General features: G+C 49.1%; 1 protein-coding gene across 1 annotated transcript; it reads left to right on the top strand.

Annotated features, from left to right (window-relative positions):
* Positions 1–1,338: 1,338 nt before the first annotated feature.
* LOC311216459 (olfactory receptor 14A16-like) lies at positions 1,339–8,691 on the top strand (the record flags this gene model as incomplete). The annotated part of the gene is made up of 4 exons (XM_084297996.1): positions 1,339–1,632; positions 6,108–6,707; positions 7,400–7,538; positions 8,660–8,691. The coding sequence occupies 4 exons, from the start codon at positions 1,339–1,341 to the stop codon at positions 8,689–8,691; spliced, it is 1,065 nt and encodes a 354-aa protein (XP_084154122.1).
* Positions 8,692–12,466: the final 3,775 nt, after the last annotated feature.

Below are 12,466 nucleotides of genomic sequence, written 5' to 3'. Positions count from 1 at the left end.
TATAGAAGAAATTCTTCAAAGGCAGGTGGAGAGACACTGGAACAGGTTGCCCAGAGAAGTGGTGGGTGCCTCATCTGTGGTAGTGTCCAAGGTCAGGTTGGATGTGACCTTGAGCAAACTGGTCTAGTGGGACTAGACTCTGCCCATTTCATGGGGACTAGAACTAGACCTTAAGGTTCTTTCCAACCTCAAACATTCTATGATTCTATGAGCTTGCTGGGTTGTGTAGTCTGTGTAGACAGAAGGATACCATTTGCTGTGAAGAAGATTGCTTCTCCTGAATATTTACAGGTTCTCAGAAGAGATGGAATAAAATTTGTTGTCCTAACTAATAACAGGACAAAAAAAGGTGATTCCCACAATGAACACATATTTTGATTTAGGGGAAAAGATAGCACTGGAAATAGATGTCTCTTCCTAGTGGAGAGAAGGAAGAACAGTGATTGCATCAGTCTGATTCAAAGTTAATTCCCATGGAGGTCCTGGGACTTGTCAAGAGCTCCCTGTGCTGCTTAGCTGGGCCGGGCTCTTGGGCCCAAGGGGAGATGCTGGCAAGTGGCAAGATGCTGAAGAGAGACAGCTCTACCCAGGAGCAGCTCCTCTGCACAGCGCAGCAGGGCAGGGGGCACTGCCTGCAGGGGACAAGGGCGGCTGAGAGAAGGGAGGGAGATGTTAAAGGCAGTGTGGAGGGGGGATGCTGAGAGCTCACTGTGGGAGAAATCTTCACTGTGAGCTCCTTCCAGACTGCAATCCCTCCCATAGCAGATCTGCTTTACCTGATGGAGAAGTGCAGAAATCCTATGGGCAGGGAAAGGCTTTTGGGGAGGTGAAAGGAACTCCTGGGCTAGCACTGGGGTGGTGAGACCTTGCTTAGGTTCAGGTACCTGGAGGCAGTGTGAGGCACTCAGAGGTGTTTGGTTTCTACTCAGGGGGACACAGGACATTAATCCCCCTCCTTCTGCATCCAACTGTCTTGGAATTGGGGGTGCAGATGCTGACAAACTTTGCTGTTTTCAGAGGGATTTCACCTGGGAGATCTTGAATATCAGATCTGGCCTCTGCATCCCTTCTGTTCCCAGGTACCACAAAATCAGAGCATGACCAACACCTGGGGAGTCTATGGGAAGAGGCCCTGCTCCTCGTGGCATGCTCATTCATCAGAAAACAGAATTCCAAGGAAGGGAACTGCATCAAGGTCCTGCCAAAAGGGACTAAGGATCAGAATGTTTTGAGGGGGAGTCTATGAGGAATTGCTTTGACTTTTTCTGCAGAGAAGTCTGTTCTAACTTTTCCCTGTGTTTTCCTCCTGGGACAGTCATCAAGGCCCACAGGGAGAAAATGTCCAACAGCAGCTTCCCCACAGAGTTCCTCCTCCTGCCATTTGCAGACTCACGCGAGCTGCAGCTCCTGCACTTCGGGCTCTTCCTGGGCATCTACCTGGCTGCCCTCCTGGGCAACGGCCTCATCCTCACCGCCATAGCCTGCAACCACCGCCTCCACACCCCCATGTACTTTTTCCTCCTCAACCTCGCCCTCCTCGACCTGGGCACTATTACCACCACACTCCCCAAAGCCATGGCCAACTCCCTGTGGGACACCAGGACCATCTCCTACTTGGGATGTGCTGCACAGGTCTTTCTACTTGTTTTTTTGATTGGAGGAGAGTATTTACTTCTCATTGTCATGGCCTATGACCGCTACGTTGCCATCTGCAAACCCCTGCACTACGGGACCCTTATAAATGGCAAAACTTGTGTCAAAATGGTAGCAGCTGCCTGGGGCAGTAGTGCTCTTAATGCCATGGTACACTCTACCAATACCTTTTCCCTCCCTCTCTGTCAAGGCAATGTCTTGGACCAGTTCTTCTGTGAAGTTCCCCAGATTGTCAAGCTGTCTTGCTCAGATGCCTACCTCAGGGAAGTTGGGTTTCTTGTGGTTACTGCATGTTTCCTCTTTGCTTGTTTTGTTTTCCTTGTCATGACCTATGTGCAGATCTTCAGGGCTGTGCTGAGTATCTCATCTGAGCCTGGACAGCACAAAGCCTTTTCCACGTGCCTCCCTCACCTGGCCGTGGTCTCACTGTTTATCAGCACTGCCTTTTTAGCTTACCTGAAGCCCCCCTCCATGTCCTCCTCCTCCCTGAATCTTTTGCTGGCAGTTCTGTACTCGGTGGTGCCTCCAGCAGTGAACCCCCTCATCTACAGCATGAGGAACAAGGAGCTCAAGGATGCAGTAAGGAAACTGATTTGGGGGATGTTTTTCAGTACTCTTAAGGATCCCTTCACTCTCCAATAATGAATCCCAGTACATCACCTTCCAAGCTTTTGTTTTGGTTGCTCTTATTATAATAATTATTATTTTCTTATTAACATTAGAACAGCTTGTGGTACTTGCATTCCTACATAAATATTTGTATTCTCCCTACTGCTAAGATCGAATAAAACCTGCTCTGTCCTATATGGAGGCTGTATAAATGTGCATCTAACACTGCGAGTGAGTCAGTGAAGACTCTCTTATAGCATCTCTGTAATAAAATGGCATCACCCCAGTGCAGTGCCTGAAGGCTGGGATTTCTTTCCCAAACCAGTGCCGAGAAAAGCCCCCTAAAATTGTTACTGTATTCCTTTGGTTCAGGAAGGCATGGCTCGTTGTCACATTATGACTTCTGAGAGACCTAGGGCCAGATATAAGACTCACGCATGGGTGTCTGCTGACAGCAGAGGCAGATCCCATTGGGCCCAAGAGCCCGGCCCAGCACAGGGAGCACAGGGAGCTCTTGACAGGTCCCTGGGCCTCAAGGGGAATCGACTTTGAAACAAACTGAAGCAATCCCTGATGCTCCTTCCCTCTACAGGATAAAGAAACTCTTTTCCAGTACTGTCATTCCTCATACAGGAAAAGTATGCAGTCCAGGAATCACCTTTCTGTGCCCTGGTTTTAGGCAGGACACACAAGGACAGAGAGGGATCTCCATTCCCCCTCCTGAGGGAAGAGTTTCAGATGAACCAAGCAAGGCATCTTATTCTTTGCAGTCCAGAAGCTAGGAGGGGGCTCTGCTGTCTCCCATGCCTCACACAAGCCCACAGGAGTTGGGATTCACAGAATCACAGAAACGTCTATGTTGGAAGAGACCTCCAAGATCACCAACTCCCACCTGTGACCTAACATTAACAAGTCCTCCACTAAACCATATCCCTAAGCTCTACATTGAAATGTTTTTAAAATGTTTTATTTTAATGTTTTTAATGTTTTTTAAATACCTCCAGGGATGGCGACTCCACTACTTCCCCACTCAGCCCATTCCAATGCCTAACAACCCTTTCAGTAAAGAACTTTTTCCTAATATCCAACCTAATATCCAACTGGCAGAAGAGCTGACTAAGCTACTCTGCATCATTTATCAACAGTCCTGGCTATCAGGGGAGGTCCCAGATGGCTGGCAGCTAGCAAATGTGACACCCATCTACAAGAAGGGCTGGAGGGTAGACCCGGGAAACTATAGACCCGTTAGTTTGACTTCAGTGACAGGAAAGCTCATGGAACACATTTTCTTGAGTGTCATCACGCGGCACTTAGAGAGCAACCAAGCAATTAGGTCCAGTCAGTATGGATTTATGAAAGGCAGATCTTGCTTGATGAACCTGATCTCCTTCTATGACAAAGTGTTGTGATTAGTGGATGAGGGAAAGGCAGTGGCTGTGGCCTACCTTGACGTCAGTAAGGCTTTTGACACCGTTTCCCACAGCATTCTCCTGAGGAAACTGGCTGCTTATGGTGTTGGCTGTCATACGCTTTGTTGGGTTAAAAGTTTTCTGGGTAGCCACGCCCAGAAAAAGAGTCAAAAGAGTCATGGTAAATGGAGTTAAATCCAGTCAGAGGCTGGTCACTAATGGCGCCCCCAGCGCCCAGTACTAGGGCCATTTTTATCAATGATCTGGATGAGGGGATCGAGTGTACCCTCAGTAAGTTTGCAGATGATACCAGGTTAGGTGCATGTGTTGATCTGTTCGAGGATAGGAAGGCTCTGCAGGAGGATCTGGATAGGCTGGACCAGTGGGCTGAGGTCAACTGGATGAAGTTCAACAAGGCCAAGTGCCGGGTCCTCCACCTGGAGCACAACAACCCCAAGCAGCATTACAGGCTGGGGGAAGAGTGGGTGGAAAGCTGCCTGGCAGAGAAGGACCTGGGAGTATTGGTGGATAGTCGGCTGAATATGAGCCAGCAGTGTGCTCAGGTGGCCAAGAAGGCCAACAGTATCCTGGCTGGTATCAGAAACAGTGTGGCCAGCAGGACTAGGGAAATGATTGTACTCGGCTCTGGTGAGGTCACACCTTGAGTACTGTGTTCAGTTTTGGGCCCCTCACTACAGGAAGGACATGGAGGTGCTTGAGCGAGTCCAGCGAAGGGAAATGAAGTTGGTGAGGGGTCTGGAGAACAAGTGTTACGAGGAACGGCTGAGGGAGCTGGTGTTGTTTTGCCTGGAGAAGAGGAGGCTCGGGGGTGACCTTATATCTCTCTACAGATACCTTGAAGGAGGCTGTAGCGAGGTGGCATTTGGTCTATTCTCCCTTGTGCCTGGTGATAGGATGAAGGGGAATGTACAAAAGTTGCACCAGGGGAGGTTTAGTTTGGATATTAGGAAAAAATTCTTTATTGAAAGAGTTGTTAGGCATTGGAATGGGCTGCCCAATTAAGTGGTTGAGTCACCATTCCTGGAGGTCTTTAAAAGTCGTTCAGAGGTAGAACTTAGGGATATGGTTTAGTGGAGGACTGGTTAGTGTTAGGTTGGAGTTTGGACTCGGTGATCTTGGAGGTCTCTTCCAACCTAAATGATTCTGTGATTCTCTGATTCTGTGAAAAGCTTGTGTGTTGAGATAAAGACTGTTTAATAAGACAGAAAAGGAAGATAAATTATTATTATTATTATTATTATTATTATTATTATTATTATTATTATTACTACTACTACTACTATTATATCCTCCCACAATCCCTGCCACTCCTAACTCTCCTGCCTCTGGACAGATCTCTGGATGACATTCTTAAATATTTGTCTGATGTTAAACAAAAGCTGAAACACATTCATGAGACATAACAATAGGAACATGCTGGTTTGACAATTCCAACGATATTCAAAGCTTTGGAGAGCTATTGTGAGTATCCTGGAGCAGCCCCTCCCTGGCCTCTCCCCTCTGGGGCTGTGGGGTACGCATGGCCAGCACAGCAGGCAGAGACCAGATGAGGAAAAGCTCCCAAGCTCCTTTTGGCTGAGAGCTTCTCCTGGAGACAAGGTGAGGATTCGGTCCAGCTGCACTCGGACTGGGGCTTCTCTGCTCTAAGCTGTCTCCAGTTTCTTCTCAGGAAAACGCCTGAGTGGGATTGTGCTGCAGCTCACAGAGGGGTAATACAGGGCAGCTGAGAGCAGGACTGGTTGGCAGGTCTGCTCTGCTCAGTCTTCACCAAGGCACAGTCCTGTTGCCTCCTGGAACCCACAGGGTTTCACTAGGAGTGTACATGAACTGTCAGGCCATTCAGCCGTCTCATACATCTCCTAAGCATTATAAGGGCAACTCTGATAAAATAAACCAATAAAATATCTGCAGCTCTGCTCATCATTCAGATGAGGTGTTTGCAACAGCACTGCAAAGCTCATGTCTTATTTGTGGACTGAACATGAGTTTCCCTTACTCTCCTCTTTCATTTCCAGTTTTTCTCATTTAATTCTGCTTTAACTTTTTTTTTTTTTTTTTTTTTTTTTTTTTTTTTTTTCCTTCCTCTCCTCTTCAACAGACAACTGGGTCCAATGTCAGAAAATGTCCAACATCAGCTCTGTGAGTGACTTCCTCCTCCTGGCATTTGCAGACACACGCGAACTGTAGCTCTTGCACTTCGGGCTCTTCCTGGGCATCTACCTGGCTGCCCTCCTGGGCAATGGCCTCATCCTCACTGCCATAGCCTGTGACCACCGCCTCCACACCCCCATGTACTTCTTCCTCCTCAACCTCGCACTCCTTGACCTGGGCACTATTACCACCACTGTTCCCAAAGCCATGGCCAATTCTCTCTGGGACACCAGGGCCATCTCCTATGAAGGATGTGCTGCACAGGTCTTGCTTTTTCTTTTCTTTCTCACAGCAGAGTATTCCATGCTTACTGTCATGGCCTATGACCGCTACATTGCCATCTGTAAACCCCTGCACTACGGGAGCCTCCTGGGCAGCAGAGCTTGTGCCCAGATGGCAGCAGCTGCCTGGGGCAGTGGCTTTCTCAATGCTGTCCTGCACATGGCCACTACATTTTCCCTGCCCCTCTGCCAAGGTAATGCCCTGGACCAGTTCTTCTGTGAAGTCTCCCAGATCCTCAAGCTCTCCTGTTCAGATGCCTACCTCAGAAAAGTTGGGGCTCTTGCGTTTAGTTTTTCTTTAGCATTTGGGTGTTTTGTTTTCATTGTGGTGTCCTATGTGCAGATCTTCAGGGCTGTGCTGAGGATGCCCTCTGAGCAGGGCCGACACAAAGCCTTTTCCATGTGCCTTCCTCACCTGGCTGTGGTCTCCCTCTTTGTCAGCACAGCCTTTTTTGCCTACCTGAAGCCACCCTCCATCTCTTCCTCATCCCTGGACCTCGTGGTGTCACTTCTGTACTCGGTGGTACCTCCAGCAGTGAACCCCCTCATCTACAGCATGAGGAACCAGGAGCTCAAAGATGCAGTGAGAAAACTGTTTCTATATGTGCTTCTCAAGCATAAGTAATGATACCATAATTGTGATTAGTATCATATTGTTTTTCTCATTAGCAACATTACCATAATATAACCATTAATAATAACCCTGTCAAGATATTTGAGAAACTGACGTGCCAATAAAGAATCCATCAGAAATTCATCGATCTCATCTGCCATCTCTTCCCATCCCCTCTGGAGCTGGGAGAGCAGCCCCAGTACACAGGAGGGGCTCAGGGCCAAGAGCCCAGCTGCCACACGAAGGAGCAGCCCTGCTGGCCCTTGGGGCTACCCCTCACTGCCCGTTGGGCTCTGCCTCCCTGCTGCATTCAGGTCAGGGCTGCTGCTTCCCTGGAGCCATGGCCATGGCCAGCAGCAGGATGTGGCCTTTTCACTGCTGCTCTCTTTTGGCTTCCACATTGTTCCTCTGTGCTCTTGCATTTCTCTTAGCCCTCAGATCTCATGCACCTTGGTGACAGTCCTATTGTCTCTGCAGTGGCATCCCTGTGGCTGCAGGCAGCAGCAGGCAATGTGCAGCCACAGCTGGCCTCCCTGCTAGCACCACAGTAACAAAAGGGCTTAGGGCAAACCCAGAAGCCTGGACACCTCTTCCAAAGTTGCTGTAAGACATACAGCCAGGGAGTTACTCCCTGCTTCCCTGTTTTCTGGGATTTTTCCCAGAATGAAGGACACAGGCTGAAAGTCCCAGCATGGTCTGTGAGGAACCAAGGGCTGGACCAAGATCCCCCTTTGTGGTGGCACATGCCCAAGCAGACAGCAACTGGTCTTGGAATCATCTACATTGGAATGTGTCCCTGCAGTGGGGCAGATAGCCAATGCCTTCCTGGAGAGGAATCTGGAGCTGCCAGATGGAAGGGGAACCCAGGGAAAATGTGCTTATTGGATAGTGATTAGAATCTCATAAAAGGAGTGACCAGGAAGTGTCTGGGAAAGGAAAAGGAAAATGTGAGGTGTCCAGGGGCTAAGGAAGACTCTGCAATTCCTGCTGAGGTGGTGAAGAGCCAGCAGGTGAAGGCCCATAAGAGTAATTGAGGACACCCTCCTTGAAGACTCATGGGCCAGGTCTGGTACAGCACTCCCCTGCCCTTTGTGCCCTTAGAGACATCCCATGGCCTTACCAAGCATGGCCCTATAGTTCTGAGCCATCAGGGCAGGTGGAAAGGGGCTCAGCAGCAGAGATCCCCATGGAGTTGGGGCTGCTGACCACCTGGAGCAGAATGGGTGCGGCAGAGTCTTCTGGAAGACCCTGGGCACCACAGCCCCCTGGATCTGCAGAGCAGAATCACCAGCTCAGGACGCTCCATTTCCTGAGCCATGGCTGGTCCCAGCCCGGGGGCTGCTGGGGAGGCCCAGAGCCGCCTTTGTCCCAGCAGCTGTGGTGCCTTGCAAAGGGCTGGGGCTGTGGTGGCCATGCCCAGAGCCCTACAGCAGGCTGCGGTGGGCACTGCCCTGGGGCTAGCCCATACTGGGCTGATAGGCTGGGATGCTGGGGTGGGCTGGGAAGATGGCAGGGTGGTAGGGGGAGGTGGGCAGGGGCTAGGCTGCGATAGGCAGTGCCCGGCAGAGGGCAACAGCAGCATCAGGGAGTGGTGGGAGCATGCAGGGGAGGGCTCCCAGCAGGGCTTGGTGCTGCAGAGCCAGGGATGTGCAAAGGGAGCCCAGAGCTGGAGGGGCAGGGGAGAAGAGGCCGCTCTAGGCCTTTGCTGGCCTGGGCAGAGCAGGAAGGGGGCCCAGGGCATTCGTCCCCTCACCATGGCCTGCCAGAACCTGCAAGGTGGTCATGGAGCGTCCAGGGCCAGGCTCTGCACTGTGGCAGTGAGTCCTGCCTGTCCTCGTCCTGACACACTCCGTGCGGTGGCTGTAGCAGAGGAGACCCCTAGCCAGTCCCTGCATGAGCCTCTGCCCCCCGCTTTGCCCCAGACCTCTCCAGCACCTTCCTTGCTGCTCTCTGATGCACACCAGGACCTCCCAGTGCATGCCAGCCAGCACATCTGCTGAGGGCCAGTGCAGCTGCTGCAGGGGCAGGAAGCTCAGCATGGCACATGCAGTCACCTGGGCCTGGGCCTGCCTATCCCCTTGGCCTCGGCCCCAGCCTTGTCTCTGCTGGCAGGAGCTCTCTTGGCATGCACTTCCTGGCCTCCCCTCACCTGCACACAGCTGCTGCCCACTCAGGCTGCTGGCACAAACATGTCCTCACAAGCAGCACCACCCTGTTATAAATGGCTCAGGATTCAAATTAGGATTAAATAAAAAAAATAGGATTTATTAAAAGAATATAAAGGAATAGAGGTAAGCAAACAGCGCTGGGTGCACCGGGAGTCTCTGCTCCACCAGGACGCACACCAGTTACATCAAGCAGCTGATTTTTATGCTCCTAAACTAATACATATTCATTACTACTTCTAAAAAAATAGATTATTATAATTAGCTTCTGGGGTCCAGTCCCTCCTACTGGAGCATGCTCAGTCTCCTCTGGGGGTCTCTTCTGGGGGTCTCTAGGGGTCTTTCATGATGAAGGCTCGTAGTCTTCCTCTCCCCCTTTGTACTTACTTGGCACCATGCCAAGTTTATAGAACATTCTCTGCAGGTCTTGTCTCCCAGCCATCCTTCAGCTTCTTTTTCCTTCCTCTTAATCTCTCAGCCCCCCTAACCAGATACCAAAGATCCGCATAGTATCCCATAACAGTCACTAGTTGTTATCAGTTGTTCTGAAACTCCCAGACATCAAACACAAACAGCTTTCTTATTTGACGCTTCACGAGTAATTAAAACATTCTTCCCCACATTCACAGACACATCTATAGCAGTGTTAAGTTAATCTCGAAGAAGACAGGAAAAAAAAGGCTGTAACTGTTAGAAATAGAAGTCCGGAATAACAAAAGCAAACAAGTTCATAAATTTAAGGAGTATTTTCTGAAGACTTGATAAATTGACTAGAATGAGGGGGAGACTGGGACACACTGCATCTGTGGTTCAAGAATTAAATTGCCAGTGCAGGGCCCAGAAGCAGACAGGATTCAAACAGAATTGTTCTTTATGGACACAAATTGTTAAAACATTCCTCACAACCCCTTGGGCTGCTTCTCCTGGCCTTCCCCACCCCACTGCCTTGACTCCTTGTGTCTGCTGGGCCACCTCATTGACACCCAAATTTGTCCCTTGGTTGTTGGCTCCATCTGTCCTACCCCACAGGATGGTATATATGGGGTGGGACATGTTACTGTTACATGTGGAAGTGTTTATGTAATCCTAATTCGTGATGGCACAAAACCACAGTTCCTTCACCAGTGATCTACATCCCTCTTCAGGTGAATTTTCAGGATCTCTATTCATCACAGGAGAAGAAATACTGATGGTCATGAGCACTTGCATTTCATTGCTTTCTCCATCATGGTATACTCCCTCATCTTCCAGGCACTTCCACCCATCTTGAATAAACAATCCCTGTTGAATGTCCCCTTTCCAGATGCCTGTCTGGACCTATGCACTTCCCACGGTTCTCCTGCTTTGCCCTCCCCTTACTCTTTGATCATTCAGACTGCTCTCACTGACCCAGTTTCTGCTTTGAGCTTCATTGAGTTCAAGCTTGCCCATCGATTAGCAGTTCTGCCTAATTGTTTCTGTAGCAAGCTCCTCATCATTTATCATTGAATTAAGATCATATGGAATAATATTAATCAGAATGGTGGATAGTTGGCTGAATATGAGCCAGCAGTGTGCTCAGGTGGCCAAGAAGGCCAACGGCATCCTGGCTTGTATCAGGAACAGTGTGACCAGCAGGGCTAGGGAGGTGATCGTCCCCCTGTACTCAGCTCTGGTGAGGCCGCACCTCGAGTACTGTGTTCAGTTTTGGGTCCCTCACTACAAGAAGGACATGGAGGTGCTTGAGCGGGTCCAGAGATGGGCGACGAAGCTGGTGAGGGGTCTGGAGAACAAGTCCTACAAGGAGTGGCTGAGGAAGCTGGGATTGTTCAGCCTGGAGAAGAGGAGGCTCAGGGGCGACCTTATCGCTCTTTATAGGTACCTCAAGGGAGGCTGTAGCGAGGTGGGGGTTGGCCTGTTCTCCCACGTGCCTGGTGACAGGACGAGGGGGAATGGGCTTAAGTTGAGCCAGGGGAGTTTTAGGTTAGATGTTAGGAAGAACTTCTTCACTGAAAGGGTTGTGAGGCACTGGAACAGGCTGCCCAGGGAAGTGGTGGAGTCACCATCCCTGGAAGTCTTCAAAAGACGTTTAGATGTAGAGCTTAGGGAAATGGTTTAGTGGGGACTGTTAGCGTTAGGTCAGAGGTTGGACTCGATGATCTTGAGGTCTCTTCCAACCTAGAAATTCTGTGATTCTGTGATTCTGTGATTCTGTGAATACCTATAATTTCTTATCAATCAGTATAAAAAACTTAATCTACAGTCATCCTTTTTTGAGGATAAGCCAGTGAGGTAAACCTGACTGGAGACATACAAGATGAGGAGCTTGCTTTGCTGTTTGGAAAATTGCTGCATGTTTTCCTGTTGATTGTTTTAAAATAAGGAAAAAACCTTCTGTGTGCAGCCAGGTTTCTAAGGAAAACAGGTGGGAGCTGGTGCAAGGGGTTCTAACATCCAGCTGCAGATGTCAGTGCAGAAGTCTTGTGTAAGGGAAAGTGATGCAAGCGCCAGGTGGCCAATGAGAGAAATGTCAGGGTTGGGGTGGTGAGGAGCAAGGTTGTCCGTACATTGTCAGACCTCAAAAGGCTGCTTTCCCTCCCTATGGATGTCTCCATAGGTTAAGCGCTGGATTAATATCAATTGAAGAAAGATGCTCAAAACTGAAATGCCATAAAATTCACCCTTTAAAATGAGAAAAGATTTGTATTAGGTGCTTTTTGAAATCTTCCTCCTTAACTACACCATGAAAGCTCTCCAATTAGTTCTCCAAGTCTTGAAGACTTGAATAAAACTATGGAAGACATATGTTTGCTTAGGTGTTTCTGCATTTTAATGAGTTCCATGGTGGATTTTGGTGCTCAGTCCGTGAATGTCAGATACTGAGAGAAGAATGATGCAATTGCTTGAGCAAGTAAAGTCAGAAGGAGAAGTTGAAGTGACTTGGAGTATTAATGGGCCCCACTGAGGGCCATTACCAAGAGATTCTCCTCAGGGACTTGTTAGGGCAGATAATTGGAGGCCATGATTACAGATAGGCAAAGCACTGTGCTGAAAAAAGTCTGGGTTTGTTGTGCTGAAGTAAAAGGGCCAGGTCCTGACTCCAGCCACTAGAAGGGAATGTCCTGCACTCCCATGTGATTCTGTGATTCTGTAATAGAGGAAAGGTAATGGAAAGGGTTATGGACTAATTTTGGCTTCAAGGGATATTTTTGTAAAAAATTAGAGCGGTGGATTCCTGTCAGGGTGTGGAGTGGCATTTAGAATTAGGTATTAATGTAACAGGTTAAAACAGGGTAAGGCCCTTACATGACTGCTTTAAGTCAGCTTTATGGTGGGATCAACATTACCTGAATATTCTTACCTCTTCAAAATTGTTAGCTTCTGCTGTCCAAGCTCCTCTTTCCTTCCCCAGATCTCACATCTCTCCTGGCCAGTCTCCTTCTGCCTTCCTTGTAAAAAAGTTTTTCCCAATATTCAACCTAAACCTCCTCTAGTGCAACTTTAACCTATTCCCCCTTGTCCTATAAAAGGCCATGTTGGAGAATAGACCAATGTCCACCTTGTCACAGCCTCCTTTAAGGTATC

Source organism: Netta rufina (assembly GCF_964035555.1).
Source record: "Netta rufina genome assembly, chromosome: 18".
Taxonomy (NCBI): Eukaryota; Metazoa; Chordata; class Aves; order Anseriformes; family Anatidae; genus Netta; species Netta rufina.
This window is presented reverse-complemented; position numbering and strand designations above follow the sequence as displayed.